At 37.2% G+C, this 25,616-nt stretch overlaps 1 protein-coding gene across 1 annotated transcript in view; it reads left to right on the top strand.

Moving 5' to 3' along the window:
- RALGAPA1 (Ral GTPase activating protein, alpha subunit 1 (catalytic)) overlaps positions 1-25,616 on the top strand; it is a 119,094-nt gene that overhangs the window by 51,021 nt on the left and 42,457 nt on the right. The window contains exons 28-36 of the mRNA XM_010184596.1: positions 950-1,008; positions 3,456-3,564; positions 9,976-10,086; positions 11,078-11,146; positions 12,918-13,052; positions 13,800-13,983; positions 20,852-21,716; positions 23,218-23,289; positions 24,214-24,337. Coding sequence (XP_010182898.1) covers positions 950-1,008; positions 3,456-3,564; positions 9,976-10,086; positions 11,078-11,146; positions 12,918-13,052; positions 13,800-13,983; positions 20,852-21,716; positions 23,218-23,289; positions 24,214-24,337 — 1,728 coding nt within the window. The remainder of the gene's footprint in view (positions 1-949; positions 1,009-3,455; positions 3,565-9,975; positions 10,087-11,077; positions 11,147-12,917; positions 13,053-13,799; positions 13,984-20,851; positions 21,717-23,217; positions 23,290-24,213; positions 24,338-25,616) is intronic.

Below are 25,616 nucleotides of genomic sequence, written 5' to 3'. Positions count from 1 at the left end.
AGCTGAGACAAGAAGATGGAGAGGTTCAAGATACCTAAATAAATGATTTAATTTATTGAGAATTTGTAACTGGTGAAGTCTGCCTGTGTTCCTAGGGGCTTTAGAGAACTCCTGTACATCGGTATGTTCTTTTAGACAAAAAACGAAGATTAACTGAGACCTTCCTTCCCCTCTCTATCGTAACACAGAGTTAGGTATTGTGCCAGTATACTGAAACAAGGCAGAGCTCAAGTTCTTGTGTTTGTAATCAGGCATGATTACTCTGTCTAAGAAAGGCTCCCCTTAAGTTTCTGAACTGTTTCTCGTTAGAGAGACATGATGGCTCGGAAGCTGCTTTATACCTTTCTCCATTCTGGGGAGTGATTTTTGAATTTGTTCTTTCTCGTTTTTATTGTTTAATGGCCAACTACTTGAGTTTTATTAAGAACAACCTACAGCTTTAGAAACATTTCACTGCAGTTGAGCCAAAATTATACTTGACATCATTCTAAAGGCACGGTAGTCCCTTCTTCTGCAACTACTTCTGAAGACTTTTAAAATCAATATAATTTGGAAAAAATGCTTGATTAAACCTGCAAGTAGAGTCTTTCTGTGATCTTCAGCACTATTCAGAGAAGCTAGCTTTAGGTTTTGGTTTTGGTTTGTTGTTTTTTTTTAACCCTAGATATTTTATGAAAATATATTGGCAAGAATTGGAGAAATGTTTAATCAGCAGAAATTAGGAGAGTAGCCTGTGTTATTGTCTTCGGTTCTCGGGGTAGCACAATAATGAGCACCAGGGGCAGACTAGATGCTTGGAGTAGTGGTAAGCAAACAGTTCATCTGACCACAAACCTCGAAGCTCAGCTAAGCTACATGTCTTTGTGTGATATAATAAAACTCTCATTTTCTGATGCTTCATGTGATGGAGTTAGTGATACAGCAGTGAATATTTTTCCTTTTGTTCCAGGAACTCATAATTAAAACTGTGTTAAGTTCAGCCAGAGAGGAGCCATCAGGTCCTGCACGGTAGGTCATACAAAAAGAGCTGCTAAATTAATAGATTTTTTTTTTTCATTACACTGTTTTGAGGTGGTTATATTAAAAGAGCTTAATGTAAAAGTTCATGTGTATTTTATTCCTGGCTTTCTTCACCACTATCAAAACTGTGGTCCACCGTGTGAATTCAAAGACAGTTTATCCACTGTCTTTTTTGGTAATAGCTTCTCAGATACCATCTGCTTCGCACCAGTACAGAGTTCACCTGGGTTACTATCAGAGGTTATATTTAGGATCTGCATTATGATTTGTCACATCGGCTCAGCCACTAGTAGGGATTTAATTGTCTTTCAGTATCCTGGGAAAGAACTTAGATTTCTTGTAACTTGGATACATAGCTTTGTATATCTCTCACACGTCTGAGTACTGTTATTGTTAGCCAAGCTATAAATCTCTGTTCCTTATCTCTTCCACAGAGGCTCGAGGTTTTGCGTTTCATTGCATATTTGACCCAACTGAGCTTCAGGGAAGTCAGTTATCTGAAATGCATTTTACTCTCAGATCTCCATTTATAAAGATTAACAACTGTATTAATCTGCTGCTGACAGTCTGAAAAAGAAGTGATAGGCTGATGCACTCCGTGTTCATCTCTTCTTCTGCTTGTGCTGTTGAGGCTTTGATTCTTCAATAACAACGTTGTAGCCACATAACTACACAGTTTTTCAGAGATTACTCTGAATAATGGTAACAATACTGGTGTGCTTAATAGAAACCTCACAGACTCCTGCATATTTTGCACATCAGTAGTCATCAGATGTGGAATGGATCTCAGTAGCATGAAGAAAACTTTAAATCATAACACAGACTTAGAGCTTTCTTCTATGTACTAAAGGTTTATTTTCTGAGCAACTTACACAAACTGTCTACGTTTATTGTTAAATTCATGCTATGTTCTTATTTTCTTTTGTTAAAAAAGTATTGAAACACATACTATGGAAATAGCAGAAGTGTAGATTGGGAAGGGTCCAGGAGCACTTCTGTAAGCTCCTCCTCCTCTGAGGCCAGAGTGTATTTAAACCATTCCTGGTAGTAGCTTACCTAAATGATCCCAAAAATTTTCTCAAAGAATAAAGTTACAAAAATCTGTTTCAATACTTACCTAATTTTTATGGTCTCAGGTTGTTTTTATGACCAGTTTATAGGAGAAATCTTTTCTACTGGCAATTAAATTCTTCAGTGACTTACTGCACGTCGTAAGTTTTCTTTTCTTTGCCCTACTTAATTGTGATCTACTCTCAGTATGCCCTTCAACTATTCCTCCATATGTAGTATTGACCAAAGCTTATTATTTTTGTTCTTTTTTCCTGGAGTCTCTCAAGCTCATCTTTATTCTTAAGTTACATTAATCAGAATGTAATGGAGGCTGTGTTGTAATTGAGATTTCAGTGACTGTACAGAACAGAGTAGTTTGACACCTTACTTGCACTGTCATGTAGAATGCATTCCCAGTTATATTTTTGTGACCTGTTAGCAGTTTCATGATTCTGCGTAGCCTTAAAATCCTTCTTCTACAGCAACAGCTTCACAGCCAGTTCTGTTTCTGTTCTAGCATATATTTTTTCCTTCCCAAATGTAATGCTTTGCAGTTCCCATTATTAACTTTTATCTTGTCGATTTTGGATTGCTCTTCAATTTTATCCAGAGGATTTTGAATTCTGAAGCTGTTTCCAAAATATTCACAGCCTATGTTCCAGAAGATAATTAGTTATGATTCAGAGATTGTTTAAGCAATCTAAAAAAAGCTAGCTCCTTAACATTTCTGAACAAATTTCATCCATCTCTGCCGATTTGAACACATCTATCTAAATACTTTTTACTTTTACACTTATCTTCTATTTCCTGAGCTTAAATGAAGAAACAACTACACAAGTTGAAGTATTTACTCACGATATGTACTCTGTCTTTAGTATTCATTTACCTGTCCTTTATTCATCCTTGTTCATTGTCAATCTGAAAAAAGTAAATATCTATAAACAAATAACTTCCTCCTCTCTTGTCTCTGTCCCAGAAGCTCTAAACAAATATGCTCAATCTCACATGTTGGGAAGAAGGAACTTCCCACCACAATTTTTACTTTGTCTTAAGAAAATACATATGAATTTCCCATATATGGATTTCAGGTAGCATTTTTAATCTGAAAAGCACATAGAGATGCAGGAGTTCTTGATGTCTCTTTTGGATTTTTCAGTTGCTTGAAAGGGTGTATCCTCTGTCCTTTCCTGTGCCTTCACCAGGGTACTTGGGATTTCTTTCTCATTTTTAAATAAGTTACAGCATTATAAAGGTTTTTGGGTAGTTGTTTTCAAAATACTAAAAGCATATTTATTAGACTTTAGCAAGACATTTCATGAATCATAAGAATTGCACCTTCTTGTTATATGTTTCTCAACAACTTGTCCTCCAACATTGCTTTGCAGATGTGTTGCTCTTTGCAGCCTTGGTATATGGATCTGCGAGGAGCTAGTTCATGAATCACATCATCCTCAGATCAAGGAAGCATTGAATGTGATTTGTGTTTCTTTAAAGGTGAGAGACTAACACTTTTACAATGTTTATTGCCTTTATGTGTAAGGATACCTTGCCTTTTGAAAGTTACGATCATGTTTTAGCCTCCTTACTTCACAGTCTCATTTTCAATCCTTACTGAATTCAGTTTAGTCAGTGGATCTCTGAACTCTGTCAAAAGAGATGTTTACCCTTCTTTAAGCTGGGAGGAAATGATGTGCTGGGATATAAGATAGCGGATCCCTATCTTAATATGTATCATTAGCCACTCCGTTCTAACCTCCACCCTTTGGAGCATAATAGTTTGTCCAGCATCCCAGCTTTCATAAATAATCCCTGCAATTCAAGTTACAGCAAAACCACCACTGGCTTTGTCTGACTTTGTCCAGCTATTCTCCTTCCCACATTCTGGACCCAAGCTTTCAGCAGGGTTTTCTGCATCTGTCTGTAACTAAATCCAGGAGCCTGTGGGTGGATTAACCTTGAATAAGGGCCAAACTCCTGCGCAACCTCTTACTCCCCCTCTTCAACAGGAGAGGGGAAGAAAACAGGATGAAAAATCTTGTGGATCAAGATGAAGACAAAGAGATTGCTTACCAGCTACCATCATGGGTAAAACAGATTTGACTTGGGAAAATGAATTTAATTTATTGCCAGTTACAATAGTCTTGGCAGTGAGAAACAAAGGCAAAATTTAGAACACCACCTTTCCCTGCCTTCCTCTCTTTCCAGGCTCAACTTCACTCTTTTATTCTGAACTCCTCTGCCGCCTCCTGCCCCTGCCAAGTGGTGCAGCAGGGATGGGGTATGGGGAGTCACAGTCAGTCCATAACAGTTCCCCTCTGCTACTTCTTCCTCCCTGTTCCAGTGTGGGTCCATCTACTGGCTGCAGTCCTTCAGGATAAGTCTGCTCCAGTGTGGGCTGTCTGTGGACTGCAGTTCCTTCAGGAAATATCCAATACTGCAGCGTGGGGTACTCCATGGCTGCAGTGTGAGTATCTCCTCCAGCATGGCCAGGCTGCAGGCGAGTCTCTGCTCCAGCACCTGGACCACCTCCTCCCTCTCCTTCTTCTCTGACTTTAGTGTTTGCCTGCTGTTCCTGATTCCTTTTTTTTTTTCCTTTTTCTCCCTATGTGGTGTTTTTGCCTCTTCTTAAATACATTTTCACAAAGTACTTGACAAATGGGCTCAGCTCTGTCCTTTGATGGGCCTGGGGCAGCCCCATGCCTTTTCTCACAGAGAACACCCAGTAGCCTCTCCATTACCAAAACCTTGCCATATATGCTCTGTACAGAACCATACAAAGACTCTGGGGTGCAGAAGTGTCAGAGTCTTTCCTTTTTCACCATTTATGTCTCCTGTCTAGGCTAGCCATGGATGCTGAGGGAAGTCTTACTCCTCACTGACTGGCATCCTGGGTTCTACAGCTCTGATTATTAGCACTCGTAAAAGCCTCCATGGTACTTTCTCCTGACACACTGCAAAAGGAAAATGCCAGGGTAGAGAGGAAACTGGAAGGGATCCCAGTTTTGTGAGCCATCTGCCATTATGTGCAAAAAGTCTGTCCCAAGTCAGGTTGCTGCCTTGTACAATGTGGCTGCGAGGCTGGAGTGAAGCATCCAGTGTAAGAAGGGGACAGGGAAGGAAGTGGAAAGGTGACAAATGCAAAGGCCAAGCAGAGGTTTCCCAAAGCTTCTTGTGCTTCTTGCTCGCCTGCCTGTCCTTGTTCCCACCAACCTTATCCTGTTATCCCCGTATCCTCACTACATTCTGTGCCTGTTCAGTTTTGAGTTTGAGAGCCATTGCATTTTGCAGTATTGCTTCCCAGCTCTGGCCAGATATGTAAAGAGAGATGTAGAGTATTTATGCCACGTGTGTGGAAGCACTGAAAGATCTGATTGTTCTGAAACTAATTTGTAAGATAAAACTTTACGATCTCCGGTAGTCACCATGCAATTCTGTAGAAACACCTTCACATTAAGTTCTTGAAATCTAGAATGATTTCCTGTTTTGGTATTTGCTGTTCTGATTGACTCTCTTAAATGTAACTAGTATGCATAGTGATTCTCACCTGGAAATGCAGCTTGCTCAGATACAGCTAGTTCAATGTGGTGCAACACAAATAAAATGCTGCTGAGTAGATTTTCTGTCATTTGTCTGCCTTTCCTTTTGTGAATGACAGTTTTCACTGTTCAAAACTCATCTCAGTAGATTTCAACTCTGGTTGTGAGATTTTGTATTGGTGGTAGTATATCAACATTATATTCCTTTATAATCTCTGTTAAAAAGCTGCACTTTTTGGCTTTTCTTTTTCCTTGATTGGTCTTTTTGTTTTCCTGCTTTTTGCAAATCTTCTTCATATTTGTTCATATGTTATGGCATAATTAGAATATTAATAAAACCATTTTATTTTCTAGCATTTTGCAAACTTGCATGTTCATGAACAATTTCTTCAACTTTTAAAATATTTCCCAGTTTAATTTCAGAACCTTTCTTATATGCTCTTTGTTTATATCAAAAATTCAATGAATAGTCTAGTCTTTCTGTATATACACATTGATAAAAATCAGGTTGTACGCCTGTTATGCATGGGTTGTGCCAGATGTTGTGGACTATTCTTTTCTTTTCAGCAGTGGGAATCTGAAAAGTATCTTAGCAATCAGCTGATCACATCCTGTGAAGCAGGATTTAAGTCTAAAATGGGTAGCTGCAGGGCTTTTAGTCTTAAACTCTAAATTGCAATTTCCTGTTTTGCAGAATCACATTCATCCTTTGCAGCTTCACTAATACTCTCTTACAGGGTTTTCCCTTTGCTTTTTAATATCCTTTAACTAGCGCATTTGATCAAGTTCCTGTGCAAGTTTGATATTAGGCAAATGATACTGGCTTTATCTTCTACAATTTATCTAAGTTTGAACTATTTTTAATCCTGACATTCACTCTAATTTATTTTATTGGTTTAATAAATACATAAATAGAACAATTATTTGTACTTAATTTATATTAAACATAAATTAATTCTTGAATGAGAAGACAAAGATCTTTGTATTTCTGCTTTGCTTTGTGTTGGCAAAAGCATCCAGAGCACTTCAGCTTTTCTTCTGTTCTCAGCAGTGGTATACATTCACTATTGAGTTTAATCATGACATGAAAAGTTCATAAATATATCGTGGGAGAAACAAATTAGCTCTAATTTGTTACCTAAGCAATCTCCTGGCTTCCAAGTGATCAGAGATTTGAATTCCCAGAATGGATTATTGTCTTATTTTCTGGAGAAATTAAAGGATAGGGAGCCATAGTCCTAGTCCAACTTACTGATAAATACAATTGACCAAGTAACATTGAATGGAAAAATACATGCCTGTTTCTGAAATGCAGAAGCGTATTCAGAGCTACAGTCCAGCAGCTCACGCTGCATATAGCAAGTGCTTCTCCTGGTAGTGTGGCAATACTGCAGTATCTGGGTTAGCCTCTGCTGAAGGCTGGGCCCAGAGGATCCTGAGCGGCCATCCAGACCCCTGCATCTCATGATCATAATCTGCTCCTCTCAGAAATGCCGCAGATAGATCACAAAATTGTGTTGTACAGGCTTAGTTGAATGAGTGCTAAGCATAGGTTATTTGCAAGTGTGGACAGGGTTAAAATACTAATGTAACGTCCAGAAAGCAATGGACCTTTGCAAAGATGAACAGTATAGTAAGGCCACCCTTCCAAGAAAAACCCTGTGAGGTTGGTACCAGGCAAAGTGCCAGTTCATTGAGAGATTTTTTTTTTCTTTCCATCAAGTAACTTTAAAAATTATGTCCACAGTTACTAAATATAAAATCATATAAAAATAGTGAATCTTATGGTTTATAATATACACCATTTTCCAGAGACAGAGAATGGCATGTGAAATGTCTGTAGCATTGCAAAGCTACCTTCACGCCACCTCTGAAGGCTTTTGGAAAAGAAGTCAGAACAAAGCAGCTGACTTGGAAGGGGTGAATTGTTTTGCTCTCCAGTATAAACCCAGTGTTGCTGCTGGGGTTTAGGAAAATGTCCTTCCAGGACACACCAGTCTTTAAATGTCTGTTCTAAAGTGTCCTTTTATTTCAAAACACAATATATGGACCATGCTGGGGCAGATTTCTGAAAGAGATGAAGGGTTTTATTGTGTTTGGGCCAGTCCTTGTCTTCTTGATCAAAACTTCCTACCCAATGCTCTTTTCATGAATAAGACTTGACAATCTGAGTGCACAAGATTTGAACTTTATTTGTATTCATTACTTTATACCCTTCAGTCTTTCTGTTAAATTTATGTCTCCACTGACTTTTGTACCCTTTCATAAATCTAAAAAACAAAAAGAAATTCTCTTAGACCAGGGAACAGATAGAGGTTAAATAATCTGCATAAACCATTTTAGAACCTCATGATCCTATTTGGGGAAAAAAAAAAAAGCAGCTCCCTGTTTTTAAGTAGTGAACAGTTGATTATTCTAAGAGACTGAAAGTCTCCAAGCCTTTTTCCCAGGTATTTTTTCCTTCAATTCAGTAATCTTTATATTCCTTATTAGGCTGCTCTGGTTTGTCCATCCCTTTTGTCCTCTCCAGTGACTTTGGGGTTTTCCTGCAAGCTTGTAAGGATGTTTCCAGCAATCTGGATTTGATCTCAAGTTCTCTATTCAATTGTTATGCTTTCAAGTTCTTTGTTTTGGTTGTCATTCGAGCTTGAACATTAGAATCTGTACCCTGCTTACTGTGCTTTTACCGTGTACTTTGACAGCATGGAGAGAGGCTGTCTCGTGAGAGATAAAAATAATGGTGTTCTTGCCATAAGCTCAGATTTAAGATGTCTGTCGTGTTTTAGTTAAAAGCTGACAATAACATGAAACTGCATCCACTGAGAAAGAGGGAAAGTCAGAACAAGAATTAACTACGAAAACTCTGGTTTCCGTCTCTGTTGCTGACTTGTAAGAGCCGTTCATAGTCTTACCGTCTGCTTACATAGATACCACAAATAAAAAATATTAATTAAAGCTTTATTCTCCATACTTTTACTTATGCTTGTACCTTTTCTTTTTCAAATGATTTTTTCTTAAATAGAAAAAATGATAGCTTTGCTTTGATAAGAAGCTAGCCCAGGGTTTGCAACATAATTAGTCTTCTCTGAGTTCAGAGGGAGACACTTAGTCGCCTTGCAGCACACACCTGTGGCAGCTTCACTGCCAAGTGAAGTGAGGTTAAAACATGTGAACTACTTTTTTATTCTTTTAATAATGCAGGATTCCTGATGTCACTCATCTTCATTGGAGAAATAGAATAGGATTTTTCATGATTAAAGCATGAATTACCTAATTGTTTTCTGAGTGAGTTGAGATTCATTGGTATTATGGATTGGAATATTTGTTTTCAGTAAAGACAGAGTATCTTCTTGAATAAGAATGTATTTTAAATCCTTCCCTTGGGGCTGTTGCATGCTGTTTTTTCTTCTGTGTGGTTTGTGCTGTCTGCTGAAGTCTGTAGTTTTGTTGTGCTAATAACTATTTTGCTCAGATTTGTCTTTAACTCAGCTTTGTAGGATTTTCATGTCCTAGATGAATAAAATTCACTTTGTGCTTGTTGGTTGCTGCACAGCTTCATGTTTTAAGGCAAGTGCAATGAAGGAAGAAGCCTCAATTACATGTTCTGTGCATTAATAATTTAAGGAAATCTATCCCTGTCTCTTAATTTCTTTGTTTTCCCACTTAGGAGTGTAGGGCAGTGTGTGCATGCACTCCCAGGGCTGGTGACTAATTGTACAAATGCATTCATTTTTGACTTGATCAACACAATAACTTAAACATTTTAGTAAGTGTTGAAGGCAGGCTCTGGTGCAGCTCCTGCCTTTAAAAGAAAACAGAGAAAAGAGGAATTAAGCACAGAGGCCAAGGTTTGTTTATTTCCATTTAGGTAAGTGCTGTACACAGCAGTCACCAACAGATGCAGAACAGTCTCACTGCTAGTTCTGTGTCTTGCATTTTGGATATGTGGCTGTTCACCTGCCTTGATTCTCAAGAAAGATCTCTGATTTCAGGATGAGATCCTTGGTTTATTTGCAGTGATACGTTAGCACTAATAAACATTGAGGTAACAAGAAATCAATGCATTCTTTCTGGCTTCATACGTTACTAACTGGTCTGAAATTACTTAGGAGACTTCTCTCCCCTTTACCTCGTTGCATGTAACTCCTTGATTCTCTGTCACAAACCTTTGATGTTAGCTGCTAACATTTGGTTATAACTATAAAAGTATTCCTTTTAAATTTTGTAAAATTTAATTCTGTTCCTCCAATAAATAGGTGCATAAGGAAGTATGTATAAAAAACTGTCGCTGAAATTCCTGACCACCTTACCTCCTAACGTGTTGTTATGTGAAATGTAGTCATCTTTACTGTGCTGTGTTCTTTTCTAGTTTCCAAATAAAACAGTAGCCCAAGTTGCCTGCAGTATGCTGAACATGCTGATACATTATGTACATAGACTTCAAGTGTATCAAGCTGATTCACCTTTAAGAATTATTCAAGTAAGTAGTTTTTAAAAATTTAAAAATTTTAATTCTTCTAAATGTAAGAGTAAAATGTATTTTACTGAAATGAAAATACCAGAATATTGACAAGTATGTTTCACAAAATGTTAAATTAGTAGAAACATGATCTTACTGATCTTTAATTGTGTGGGTTTGCATTGCACTTACTTGCTGACTCCAATATTAACATGTAAAATAACTATGTCTTGCTTATTTTTTCTCCAATACAGCTATGTCATGATTTACATGAGACTATTGTCAATGAAGTGCATTTTAAAAATATTAAATATCTTCAAATATGTTTATTTAAGGCTAGTGAGAAAGTGGTTACTTAAAATATGTATCTACAATTGTGTTTCATATATCCATAGGCAAAACACTTTGCATTAAAGTATTTCAGTATAAAGCAGAAATAATTATTTTGAATGCACTTTAAGTAATGAGGAAGTAAATTATGGCCTCTGTGAGTCTGAGCCACGGAGAAAAGACAGAGGTCTCCCAGGTAACCAAAAAGGGAATCATGTGGAAGCTTCTTAAGAGGTACAGCAAGTGTTTCTCTGCTCCTCTGCAGTCATATTGTTGATTACATAGAGGCAGAGTGTTTACAAATTCTAGTAATTCTAAGAAATAATGGAGCTCAAATAGTTCCATACACAAACTCACATCAGGCTCCTTCCTGCACCCTACAAGACTGTTGAATTGAGTTCTCTTTTTGCCTGAATATTTGGAGTAGCTGTGTAATTTCATTGTCCCTAATGCACCTACATCAGTCGAGCAGAAGGTGTTCCTTCAATGTCTTTGAAAGTCAATGAAAAGGATTTTATTTTTTAAAAAAGTGACAAAGAATACTGTAATTTGCCTGAAAATAACTTCTCTACAGTTTAACCATGAATCTCATATTTATGAGACATTTACCTGCTTAAAAATTTATTCTAAACTTAAACATTTACATTGTGTTTTTAAAGAAACTGTGCTATATTTTCCCTAGATTCTGATAGCAACTATTACCCATCTGCTACCCAGTACAGAAGCTTCCTCTTATGAACAGGACAAGAGGGTAAACATTTTTCATATCTTTTTAGGGTGTCAATTTAATTGCAAAGTCGTGTGAAATAGCATTGTTAGAAAATTTAATCTGTGCCTTAAAGTCACGAGTCAGTTCTTTAAGTATAATACAGTATAGTCTTCTCAGAGTTCCAGCAGTATTCTTTATACAGGTGAATTTCTGAAGGTTCGTAGAAAAATATCCATTCACAGTTAATCGAGATAGTTTTCGATAATTAGAAAATATTTTTTTTCCTTATCCTCAGTAAACTTACAAGCAAATAAAGTAATGTAGGCTTTTCAGACTTGTCTTACCGTGAAAATATATTCTTAAATTCTAGAGAGCACCTTTCAAAATATTTAGAAGATTATGGTTTTTTTGCACTTTCTACTGTAAGTACACGCTTGAGCCTGTAATCTTCAGGTTAGTTAGATCGTTGTCATCCTTCAGAACAATTGCTATCTTTTCGTGTTTTCAGTGGGCCTGAGTCCCTTAGCTAAGACGGGCTCCTTCACCTGCTGCAGTACTGCTTGCTGCCTCCTGAAAGCTGTGTCTCTTTGAATTACTTGACTTTGCTCTTGGCCTGTGGGACACAGTGGTCATTTAAACCTGGGCACTTCTTCTGGGCTACCCATTCCCACAGGAGCCGGTGTTCATCTGTTCCTCATTTTGGACTCCAGGGCTCTGACTTTCCTCTCTCTGCTTGCAAGGAGGCAGTGGCTGTTGTAGACCACAGCGGTATGCCAAGCGAGTCACCTTTCCACTTGAGATGCTTCCCATGAATCAATGTTTCCCCATGAACTAATACTGATCATTGTATGTCAAAAAAATAGGTCATATAAAAATTGCCTCACTTAGTTTGACAAACTTAGTCCTAATGGGTTTCTTAAAATTTGGTTTAATATAAAAATACTCTGAGCCCTTCATCATTAGGTTCGTTATGTGGTGCCTCTGAGAGACAAATTTGTAATGTATTATGTGAAAAAAGCATGATGTTTATACGTCCCTTATTAGTAAATTAGTTAAGTGGATTTTCTTTGAAAGACTTTTATTTAACTTGAGAAATATTTTAGAGAATCTTACAGCTCTTTATCTGAATTGTTTCCTCTTCCACAGCTCAGTTTAAAAAATTAAAAATAATTGTTTGAAGCCAGTAAGTTATTAATAATTTGCTATCCCTGTGTTTCTTAATCTAATTCTGTTCTATAGTCTTTAAAAACTTCCCCTAGAGGTATTTGGTTCTTTTGCTGACTGAGTAGCCTACAGTACAGAAAGCCACTGGATTTCTTTCAGATGATGCCTGGTGCTGCATAGTGTTACTGACATGTTGTGAAGGAAATTCTGTGTTATTTCTAAAGCAATACAGCTGAAACTGTTCAGTTTTGTGTAATCCTTGAGTCACTTTACAGTGAGATTTATGTGCAGAATGGTGCGTCAGCCTTAGTTTGTACCTGTGTAATCTATGATTTTAAAAACTGCACCCTACAAATAAGTTTTTAAAAATCATGGGTATCATCTTAAGCACAGTAAATTACGGATTTACCATGATGAGAAACTGTTGTATGGATGATCTTTGTTAAATATCACAGTAGCCAAAGCTTTTACTGATGCTGTAGGTTTTGAAGATACAGTGGCTTTTAAACAAGTGTGACCTGCTATTACTGCAGAAGGTTGACTCTACTGGATTAAGAAAAGAAAGTAAAATGGAGAAGTAAAATAAATGATAAATGTGAAGTAGCAGGTGCTGCTTTAATTGGTTTCTAATTGAAAGTATTTGTTCCAGTTGGTGGTTTCTTTACTTCTGTGCTTATTGGACTGGATAATGGCCTTGCCATTAAAGACCTTGCTGCAGCCTCTTCACACTACAGGAGCAGAAAATGATAAGACTGAAAGATCTGTTCTTAATTGTATATACAAGGTACCTGCTTCTTTACTTGCTAAATGAGAATTTCTGTGTATGGAGGTAGTGTCAGTTTTCATGGAAATGGAAGACAGAACTTGTCTTTAAGCTGACCTCCATTCTACTGCTGAAATGTGGAGTGCTCTCTTAGTTCTACGTTTTACTGTAACTGCTTGATCTTCGGTTTATTTGGAATTGTTCATTTTACCCTATATTTTGTGATGTTTAACCAAGTTACTTCTTTATGTCATACTTACAGCAGACATTTGTGTTGTAGAAGACTAACTATACATTTAAGACAGACAGGGAAGTAGCTTTTTTATACCAAGCAATTTTATATAGCATTAAACAAAGTAAAAAGTACTAAGTTATAATTGCTGTCTGTAGGGACACAGAACAAAGATAGGTATATTTTTTGCAAGGGAAGGGGATTAAAACCTCTAGCAGCTTAGACCTGGCATATGTAATTAAAGAAGATAGGAGATCTAAAAATAAAGGTAGCTTAGTGATTTGTTTTAAGTTTTGTTTCTTGTTTCTTTATTGTTAAATTCCACTTCAGTGTAGGTACTGTTTTAACAGTTTTCTTTGCAGACCAGGGTTTGTTTCTGTAAGCATTAAGCATTTAAAATTTTCTGACAGTTTGTCCTGCCTACCTAGTTTTAACAAATCAATTAAAAATGTAAATAAAAATAAACTTCATGTCTTATCAAACGATCAAGTAGAAATTTCAGTAGTTAATGTAATGAAATTCTGTTTTTGTTCTAGGTTCTGCATGGATGTGTCTATGGGTCTCAGTGTTTTAGCAACCCTAAATATTTTCCTCTAAGCCTTTCTGATTTGGCATGTGTGGATTACGATCCTTTTATGCATTTAGAAAGCTTGAAGGAACCAGAACCACTCCATTCTCCAGACTCAGAGAGGTCTTCTAAACTTCAGCCAGTCACTGAAGGTTTGTTAAATTGCCTAAATACTTCTCTTTTTCAAAAGATTTTATCTTAGTTTCCAATACTGAAGTGTTTGTCTAAAGCATGAGTTTTAAATTATATCTAGGCACTAGGCACGGATCATTAGTATGGAATGAGCCAACATAATTTTGAGCAGTTATTGTTCGATTAACTGAAACAAGTGTCTTCTGGACAACATGAAGATCGATTTGATATGGATTCTTCTGTGTTCTGTGTGTCAGCAAAAAGTGTTAAGTACTGCAACATGGATAAACGTTGCTTTTCATTTTACTTTCAGTATTTTTTTTTCTTCATTTTGGTCCTTTTTTGGGTTTTTTCCTATCTGAGTTGCAATACTGAAAGCTTTCTGTGGATTTTTTTTTAGCCTGTCATAATTTGTTGTTGATCTGTTTACACTGTTTAAAACCACAGACCTATCTAAAAAGAGGGAATTTTTTCTCATCTGCTTAGAACCTTGAGAGACCTGGGAATTAACATTTTCTTCAGAAGTCAAAAATAAAAACTCGAGAAACTAAGCTACAGAGGAGTAGCATATATTATGCAGTGTGTCTAGTAAATATCAAATGGCTACATTGGGAAGAAAATTGGAAAAGATGAGATTAATACTGATACCAGAAACTCTATGTAGTGCTATTCTCCCTCCATATTAAGTTGTTCCATTTAGGCTTCCTTAAGGTATTAAGAACCAGATAAATGCAGAAGCTCTTTGTAAGCAGCTGTGTGCTAACAGCAGGTGATTTTGTGGTCTGTAGTGACTACGTGCTGTTTTTTATGTAGAGAAAATGGCTAATCATTGTGCCCTTGTCTAAGGCATGCTTCATCATCCTCAAGTACTTTTTTGGCCAAAGAATTCTAAACATAGAGCTGTCCCCTAATAAGCTCAGTATTGGATTGAACAAGTCTGATTTGAGAACTATTGGCAGGAGGAGCTGTAATTATTAAATTTAGTGAAGAATGAAGCAAGGTACTATAGTTGGCTTTTTGTCAAATGGCTGTGGTCTTATTAGTAAAAAGTAATCATCTGCTGGGTCAGAATGAAAGAGGCTGCGAAGGATTCATTCTGTCCTAATTACAGTCTCACCTATACATATTATGTAAAGCTAATATTTAAAGCATTTGCCAAAATTAACTTCCACTGCATGTTCTATTACAGTGCAGTGAATTGTAGTCGCTTTTTATGCCTGGCATCTTTTGTATTCAGTAATAATCTGTAATTATGGGTTAGCAGCAAATGCTGTGTGGCTTGTTTAATCTGACAATCTGAAAAGACAACCCTGAATAGATTTCTCTTTAAATGAATGTAGTTGTACAAAGCCTTAGCATCGATATCTTCGTTTTGCATTTTCGTATGTGATCTGTTCTTTTATGATTTCTTGTTAAATTTCTAAATAAAAGTAATTTCAGATTTTCTTTTTGTCTCTTCAGATAAATTAAGGAAGCCCCATATGTTTTTTAAGTTTCAGGGCTCTGGAATCGTAAGTCAGATAGTGACATTTAATTGGCAAACTACAGCATTATAATGCAACCCTGGTCTTGCAACCGTGGCACTTCTAGTCCACATTGCCAGACAGAGAATAAAATTGGCAGCCCTTAACCGGTTGCACAGCATCTGTTCTCCCTGGCATTGTTGGAGGAGTGAGAGGAATAAAGTTAGTAGACAACAACCAGTCTGAGATGCAGAGCTGTATGCCAGTAGGTCAACCTCTTTTTTAGCAGAGTGACATCTTTTTTTGAAGGAATGGAAATGGACACTTTCTGATGGAAAATGAGGGAAGTCCTACAAAGAGAGGATGGGGATTGCTAGACTCTCCTTAGGTCACAGTCAAAGCTCAATGTACTGAAACACCAGAATTCTTCAGATGGGGTGCTTTTGATCAGTTTAGTAAGTGTGATTGACATGCCCTGTTATGCCTCCCATTGTTCAAGGTTAGATCCATCACAAGTTTTATGGACACATAGCCACAGTATGATGTGGTATGAGTCCATGAAGATATGAGACTTTCAGGGATACAGCCGTGCAGTGGGGACAGGACCTATTGAAAGGCTGGAGGAAGCCTTGCATAAATGGCAAGGCAAAGATTTGGTAAATCCTCTGGGAACAGGCAATGTGGGAACAGTAAAGGACTGTTTCCCTCTCTGTTTCAGTAACTTTCCAAGTGCTGTCTCTCACAAGGAATCTGTTATACCTGTTACCTGTTATGCCTATCTGTGAAATTGTCCTCATTTCTGGAGGTTTTGGGTAAAGTGGTAGATTGCAGTATAAGGTACACAAAAATAATTTTGAAATTAAATATTTTGTATATTCAAGTGTTATATTTAAAGCAGAATGACCTTTTAGCAGCTGACATTAAAGACATCAGTAGGAAGCTTTTCTTGCATCATCAGAATTTGCAGACAGCAAGTCTGTGGTGCTGTTACGTGTCTAAGGAATCGCAGGGCTTGTCTGCATGAAGGCTGATGAACTGTTCCTCTTGCTGGTGTCAACAGCTTCCTCCCAAGTGCTGCCTGTGCTAATTAACCACACTTCACGAGCCTGGATTCAGTGTTGCACTAACAAAGGTCTGCTTTCTGCCAGGATAGTATAGCGTTATAGCCATTCTCTGTGCAGTTCAGATGTGTAAAAGCTAGGTTGGACTGCGTTTGCCGTGATCTGTTGACCCGCTTCTGGTCTCTTACTTGTCATTACAGGACCATGAACATGTATGAGGGAGAATTAAAATGAAACCTGTCCTTCAAAGCTTTTTTGTTGTTTATATTAAATGATGCAAATATTTAGGAAAAAGTAAAATTAAAGAGGTTTTGTGACCCTTGTACTGACAGGGAAACTGGTTACATGAGAATAAGTAGCATTAAACAAAAAGTGCTATACATCTTCTAATGCTAAGAGATAGCAAAATCAGACTGTTGAATAGAGTCTAGTCATAAGAAAATAATATTTTATGGGACTATTTGTGCAATTATGGACAAAACAGTTTTGAAACCTGTTCTTCGTAGGTCACAGATCTGTTAGAGATAGTTGTGATTGGAAGGTAGTAGTTACATTGCACAGATACAGTGATTCATCAGATATTGATTTCACAGATTTTCCCTGATGTGTCGTATTTCTCAAACATATTTTAAACTCTCTTGCATAGATCAATAATTTTTCCTAATATATTTAAATTTCTGAAGAAAAAGTTTTCCCCATCTGATGTTTAGTCTTGGCTTTTATTTAAAAAAAAGAAATACAAAATACTTTTAAGGCACTGCTGTTTGCCTTTTTACTGAGACAAAAAGTATACCTTTTAAAAAACCCTTTATACATGGTGCATCCAGATTAGCAGAGTTTATGTTTTGTGAGGGATAATCTAGAGATAGGTTTTCTGTAACTGCATCTCTCTATACCTGAAGCTTGAAATTAGAAAACAGTGAGGCTTCCTTAAACTAATGTAAAATGCAGGTAGCTAAGCTAAACTGAACTCTCTTAAGCTCCCTGTAAGCATAGTGGAGGAAGAGGAGTTTCCAGAGAGTAATTAATCCCATTTCTCCAATTTGGGCTTCTAAGTGAGATGAATCAGCCTGTACAGGTGCATCATTCTTTAGATAGCTAAAAGGGTGAGGAGAGTTAAATTCCACCCTCAGTCATTACTTTTTCCTTCTACTACATATCTGTATTCTTTAAAAGCTGTTCAGCCAAAGTTGAATTAAAGAGTTAACAACACGTCTGAAGGAAATTCAGGAATCCTCCATTCATGCCACTGATACAAATTAGTGGTGATGGACCTGCAGCCCTTCCACATAAGAGGTAATTTCAAGGACTAAGAAAAACAGCCAATGTAACGTGCTTCTAGTAATTTACCAGGTGATCATGTACACATACAAGTTACGTTGCTCAAGCAAAGGACTGTACCATTGTAAAGAGGGCAGAGATATGTTCACCCAGGAAGACAGGCTGGCAAAGCAGTGAGTCAGGCTGCTTTACTGTGTAATGGTATGGCTTAGTCTGTAGAGTTTGTGGTAAAGCTGTGAGGGCTTGCGTTATTGCGTATTTTGATCTGCCCTCTGGAAACCAAGGAGCATGGTTTAGATTCACAGTTTAAGAGTTTTAATATACTGAATGTCCAGCTGTTCCTGATTGAGGAGGTATGCTTCTAGAACAAATTATTAAGAAGTATCCTAAGTTGCAAATTTAATTTTAAATCCCCCTATTTTCAAAAAATATTACTGAGATTGGTTGTGTAGGTTTTTGTGTTTGTTGGGGGTTTTGTTTTTTGTTTGTTTGTTTTTGCTAAGGGAAACCATCACCAAAATCTGATTTTCTACATGGCAAAAATGTTTTGAAATTGCGTTATTTTATTTCAACATAACAGGTTACACCTTACAGCTCACTTTTCAGTATGCTTCTGATTTAAGCTTTCTACATCACTTTTAGATCAACAGTTCTGTGTTCTGAGAAGACTCAGTGAGAAGTGCTGTTCCTATTTTATAAAAAAGGCAATGACAGATCTATATCCCAATTCTTTTATTTTTTTAAATTTTATATAACAAGTAAAATTTTCAGAGAGACTGTGGTAGGACTGGGAATGGACCTTCCAAATATAAATTCGATGTTCTGCTCTTGTTCTTTACATCATTGTATCACCTTTCTTTTCCATGTGTCCCTTAGAGTCCTAAGGGTGGAAATTCATGGACGCAGGCACAATACAACCATGGTCAGGTTTGAGGTCTGTAGCATTTGACACAAAACAGTAATAATAATAACTTATATGCTAACAGGTCCCTTTCATCTCTTCAGCTTTTTCAGCAAAACTTAACTGAAGGCATTTAACATATGCAGTGTGAGACTTCAGGTAGCTGGGAAGCTCGCATGTCTTTGCTCCTAGGAACCTGAGAAGAGCATTGCCTTATCTGTGCAGTACCAAGTGCTAAACACTTGGCATAAATAGCCTGACAAAAAAGAGCAGCCTCTGCATTGTCCAGGTCCTGGTTAGTGCTGCACTGATAAATTACTCTTCAAGCATCCAACTTACTTTCTCTTTGTCTTGTATAAACTTGCTTACAGTTTCTTATATTTCAGCAGATGGCACTATAACTTAATTTCCTTGTATGCTATCAATATCTGGACATTTTATTCAGCCTCACTGAATGTTTTTGTGTTTGTAAATTTTTAAATGTCAAGAATGTTATACATAATAAAAATATAATATCTAATTTGTTTATATTAGTTTTCAAGGCCTTAATTTATTAAAATATTTGAGTTCATCTGAGTTTTGGAATAGTGCAAAAATTAAGTTAATTTTGCCAACTGTTAACAGGATTAAATGTTTCCCTTTTTGCAGTTCAGCTCTAGTGCTCCCTAAAGGTAGAGAAGAACCAGAATCCCAAATGTCTCTTACATGGTTTACCCAAACCTTATGGGGAGGAGAGAAAGGCAAATATATACTGATATTTTATTTTTGCAGATGCAGAATGCAATGCGTGCAGTGCTTCAGAAACCAAAGAACTGTCATGACAGTCACTGTGCATTACAGATTTGCCTTTATTTTTCCAGTTAAAACATTAGTTTTTGGTGTGTATAAATACACCATACAAAGGGAGATGAGTTAATAATATTGTACTTACACATCTAAGAGGTTACATTTTCTCAGTAAATACGAAATGAAAAAGTAAAGTAGTTCAGAACATTCTAGTTGGATGGATTTTTGATGAGAAAGAAGGTGGGAAGTGTTTGCAGCAGTTTTCAGTGTTTAATATAGTTTAAAAGATGATGTAATCCTGAGGAATACAGTCCTGATTTATCTTTGTCTTGTAAATACCAATTTCAAGGCATCCAGGTCCTGTGAAAAGAGAGAGAGGCTGCAGAAATAAGTGCTTTTCCATATTGATCCTGTTTTCTACCTGTGATCTTCTACAGTTACAGTGTAATACTTTTGTGTAGGGGTTCCTCCGCGGGTACCCTGAGCCAGTTGAGGGCTGTCTGCCTGACAGAGTCACTTTGGCCAGCTCTGCACTTCATGGGTAATGTGGAGCAGATTTGTTAGAAGAATTCAATAACAGTAAAGTGCTGGGTTAGCAGGGTGTGGTATAAATGTTAAGAAACTCCTTTTGTGAATTTCAGTAATGTTGCTTGCAAGTGGAAGGTATGCAACAACGAAGGAGGTGGCAAGCCCATATTGAAGTACCAGTGAATCTCACAAAATGAATTATACGTTAGATAGACAGAATTGACTTATCTTTCTCCCTTCAAGTTGTTCCAGAAAACTGAAACTTCTTAAAACGCAGCTGGGGCATGAGATGTGCTTTTTGAAAATTTTGCTAGTGTTAGATTGTGTTCAGTATAGATAGCTCGGTCTTTGATTCGTTACTTTAAAATCATTCAGTGTTATTCTCAACCTAACTTACAGCTATATGCTCCACAGGGAAATTAAGATGGATTAGAGGTTTTGTGCATCTATGTTCCTTTGTTTTTCACAATGTAATGATGTGTATAAATAAAAAGTCCGTTGCAGTTGGAAATGGACTTCTAATGACACAATTATGATCTCTAGTTCATCAGCAATTTACAACTTATTTTCACTAGATTAAGAAACTGTATGTGTTAGAAGAACCATGTTGATTACAAAGCTGTGATATAGAGGAGGCTGTAGAATAATGAAGATAGTTCTTAAATTATCTTGAGATTTTTCATGATACTTATGTATGAGACCAGTGTTCATCCAAAGACATATTTTCCATTACTGAGTTGGCTATATCCTAACACTGCAGTGCTCATCCTCTGTTTAAAACTCAAGAAGAGGAGAACAAAAGAAATACGTAAATCTCAGTCTTGATTTCTGAACTTTTCTTTTAAAACCTGTGTTCTTTCTCTCGCAGTGAAAACTCACATGCAACAAGGATTAATTTCTGTTGCTGCTCGTACTGTGATAACACACCTAGTCAACCACTTAGGCCACTATCCTATGAGCGGAGGTCCTGCTATGCTGACCAGTCAGGTGTGTGAAAACAACGACAATCCATACAGTGAAAGTCCTGAACTTTCTCCTGAACTTTTTGAGAACCCAAACCTTCAATTCTTTGTGTTAAACAATACTTCCCTGGTGTCTTGCATACAAATCCAAGCAGAAGACGACATGCCTGGCGGAGGACTGTCTGCCGGACTTGCATCCGCTAATTCCAATGTTAGGATTATAGTGCGTGATCTGTCAGGCAAATACTCGTGGGATTCGGCCATTTTGTATGGACCGTCGTCTTTATGTGGATCTTCACAACAAACGTCTTTTGCGCTTTCATTATCTCAACAAGATAAACCAGAAGATGCTCTTTCATCTTTTGAGCATGTGGAGGATGTATCTGCAAGGGATGGAATTACGCTCCAAGTAAAAAGGAAATTTAGAGACACTGTGCCAACATGGGATACCATTAGGGATGAAGAAGATGCCCTTGATGAGCTCCTGCAGTATTTAGGTGTTACAAGCCCTGAGTGCTTGCAGAGAACTGGTGTCTCACTCAACATCCCTGCTCCTCAACCAGTCTGCATCTCAGAGAAGCAGGAGAACGATGTCATCAATGCAATTCTGAAACAGCACACGGAAGAGAGGGAGTTTGTTGAAAAGCATTTCAATGATTTAAATATGAGGGCAATGGAGCAGGACGAGCCAACCTCACAAAAACCCCAGTCAGCATTTTACTATTGCAGATTACTTCTCAGTATACTGGGAATGAATTCTTGGGATAAAAGGTAAAAAAAGACTCACTATTTAAGAGCTTTCTTTTAAGGAATTGTGCTGTTCTTACCATATAATAATAGTTGATCATAGAGTGGGTTAAGCCAAAAATACTCTAGGCCAGACAACAAAAGAGGAGAGGGGATGTGCAACTAAGGGAAAAATGGCAGTTTTCTTCTGCATTTCAACCTGTCATTTAGAGACAGAAAGGAGGAATCTGTTGCCTTTATTGCTATTTATATTCTTTCCTTAGAACAGTGTTGGAAGGCAAATTGAAAGAGTGATATCTTTTCTAATAATCCTTTCAATAACTGTCCTAAGGGTTACTATCATGGGTAAAGAAGGCATCTTTTTTCCTTTCTTTGCTTCCCATGTATATTCCTAAGTAATCATTACCTTTCTACGCCAGAATGAGACTCTGAAAGTGTCATGTTCTCAGCTGTTGTGTTGCTGGACAGTGTCCTGCAGCTTTGCCTGCTGACAGCATGCTTGCATGCAGCCTCAAAGCATTGCATCTGTGGTAGCTAGCTGAAAGATGTCTTACTTCAGCATTGGCAATGTTTGGGTGTTGTTTGGGTATTGCTTAGAACAACAGGAGACAAGCCATGTTCAGTTACAAAAGTAATGTTTCTGTTTGCGGGGGTGTAGTTAGGTGTACGTCTGCATATACATGTGGGTATGTACAAATATTAGCATCCTAGAATTTAAGGCTCTTTCTGAAATCTTCTTCTGCCATAGCTGTCAAATTCCAGTTTAGAGACATTGAAGTATTTTGTTACTATGAAGGGAAATGGGTATTCTGTAAAATAAAAATAATCTGTCACTGAGATATTACTGGAATCAGACAAAACTTGGGTGTTGTAACCCTTCTTGTTTGGGTCTTTAATTCCTCAAGGCAGTCTAGTTTTGAACAGTGCTGCTCTTAAACTCATTCCACTGTGTTTTGTGGGAAACATCTTAAGCATGGTTTAAATGAAATGAAAAGTGCCTTTCTAGCTCTAACATATTGTTTTGTTTTTTCTTTAAATTGTTACAGCTGGCTGGGACACCAGTGAGCTATGTTCTGTGCTCCTGCAGTTCAGAATAGCAAAAGCTCTGTGTTTAATGCACTAGCTCCATAGGACACTAGATTATGGAGTGTCTTTTGCCACTAGGCATATGTATTTTGGCCTAGTAAAGTGTGAGGGTTATCTGTGCATCAAAGGGAGTTCTGTCCTTCTGTACAGAAGAGATTGATTTCACTTGGATCCAATGGGTTGGCGGAAGAAAGTGGAAAAAAGTGAAGGTTGTTCTCAGGGCTATAATGGATATAGAAGATTTTCTGGAGTAAAAAAAAATTGCTTCTATGTTTTTAAAAGATACCCTAATATTTTATGTAAGAAAGGACTATTGAAAAGGCAAAAGCATGTATTGACTGCTCTTTAATGGACCTGGAAATGTTCTTGTACCATTCTTGTACTGTTCTGTATCCATTAGTGAACAGATGATAAGAGAGTTACAAATTTCTCTATTTAGAAGGAGCTTTCATCTGCTGAAGAAAAATGAGAAGTTACTTCGAGAACTCAGAAATCTGGACTCAAGACAATGGTAAATTCTTTCAATGGCTGCCTGCTTCTTTGTTTTAAGTGTGCTTGTACTTAAATTACTCTAATTTGCATTGATGTGAGAATCAAACTATTTTTTGAAATAGTTTGTAAATTATGCATTTTGCACTGTATTGTAGTTACTGGTGTTATATTGAAGTTACATTGGTGTTATTTGTAGAGTGTATTCTACAGTAGAATATAATGAGACAGAACAAACTCCAAAATAACTTAAAATATGAACATTTCTACATATAACATGAAATAGTTTTAAAACTGATATATCAGTTTTGATAATATTTCGCACTATGAGCTTTAGCTAATTATTTTTATGATTCCAGTTGAAGAGAGAGATTTCTAGTTGGAGTTGCAGCACAGAATTAAAAACTTGGTTTTTGTAGGAGTTGAAATAAAAGCCAGTGGAGGCTTTAGAAGTGTGAGAAACCACTTTCAGTTGCTCCAATGTCTATTTAACAGCAAGCCATGGACTGAAGGCATTGCTATAGTACTTAAAGATTCTTCATCGGTCTGCATAAGCTGCACTGGCCACAGCATTCACAAGGCACTGTTGTTAATTGGCAGTGCAGTGTCGATGATGCCTGTGTTACAGGTTTTGCCCATTTCAGAAGCCCAGCTATTGCATTAGCAATTGGTACTGCCAGCACCATCCTACATCTTAGAAGTGATGACAGGGCTAAATTTTCCTCATGTACAGCAAAACTTTATGCTCTAGAGAAGTCCAGACTAGGAAAGACAGAATGGGAATATGGAAATACAGAAGGTATTAAAAAAGAAACCATGTAGTTGTACTTTACTTCCATTATCTTTTTTGATGTTTTAAAAGCCATGCTCTGTATGTACTATTTGCGTGTTTTGGTTTCATGTTAGTAAAGACACTGTTATGCAGTGGCCATTCTCTGTTTTACAGCCGAGAGACACACAAGATTGCAGTGTTTTATGTTGCTGAGGGACAAGAAGATAAACACTCCATTCTTACCAATACTGGGGGAAGTCAAGCCTATGAGGATTTCGTAGCTGGTCTTGGCTGGGAGGTATTTATTAAAATGTTTTTATCCTAAGTCAGTTTACAGAGAAAATTACAGATCCCTTTAGATCAAGTCTTTGGCTCTCTAGCATTACTCACAAGTACTGAAATATAGTTTTGCAAGTAGGATGTAGAGAAGAATTCTTGATTTTAATTTCATTAGCAATACTAGCTATTTTTAGTCACTAATTAGACACTGTTACAAGGATTTCCTCTTTTTGCATCCTTTCTTTCTGACCACACAAGATTAGCTTCCCTTATGAAGTTCAACTCAGCAGTGTCACACGGCAGTACAGGAGTCACTCCTGCTCCTGGCTGACTGCATGAGAATCTGCAGATTTTCCGTTCCTCTTGTGACTTGTGCTCATCAGGAGTGTCCACATGAGTGCCCATCTTATTTGTTCACTGTCTTACTCCTTAAGAGTAAGAAAGAGTATAAGAGAACTACTAGATTAGCTGTGTGGATAATGGCTCTGACTTTTCCACAGGAACAGAGGAAAGCTACCTGAATTCTGCTGTCACAAACATAGATGTTTATTTCCCACATTCCAGATTCTCCAGGAGAAAAACAAATCACATTAGTGTCTTCGAATAGCTTTCTTTAGTGGGTTAATTCTCTTAACCTTTATTAGCTCGTTTAAAGAGTTGCTAATTTAGATTAATATTCCATGATGAGACATCTAATATTTTAACCTCTTAACATTAAATTCTGGATCTTTTCTTAACAGAAGAGCAAATACATCCCATGTGGACAGAGATTAAATGTATTCTTGTCTGAGATACAGCTTTCTCTAGGCACTGTTGTAAAAGTGAAATAGCACATTAAGTATGCTTATTTATTTCAGTGCCAAACTGTTTCCCATAGAACAAATACTTAGAGACATTTTTTACAATTTATCAGTTAGTTATCTTTGATTTTTTCGTATTCACAGAATGAAAATTTCTCAAAATATATGGAAGGTGGCAAGACAATTTTAAATTGTCTGGTCTCACACAGAGTTTCTTCACAGCTTAGGTCAAGGCTGATGGAGTGTCACAGAATTTTCAAAAATTCAAAAAGCACGTGTAAGTGACTTCAGTCAACTGATCAGGGAATAATGCAGTAATGTTCATTTACACAACCTTTGCTCTTCTCTAACCTCATCTTCCCAGCAGCATCTGTGGTGACTGTGGAATATGGAATGCCACTGCACTGCAGTTGGTTTCCAGTCGAGTCAGCAACTCTGAGCTCTTGTAGAAAAGAATAACTGTACTGTTGTGAAAGGGAACTTCACTTTTAGAAATTC

The sequence above is a fragment of the Mesitornis unicolor genome, unplaced genomic scaffold, assembly GCF_000695765.1.
Source record: "Mesitornis unicolor isolate BGI_N332 unplaced genomic scaffold, ASM69576v1 scaffold9605, whole genome shotgun sequence".
In the NCBI taxonomy this organism is placed as follows: domain Eukaryota; kingdom Metazoa; phylum Chordata; class Aves; order Mesitornithiformes; family Mesitornithidae; genus Mesitornis; species Mesitornis unicolor.
This window is presented reverse-complemented; position numbering and strand designations above follow the sequence as displayed.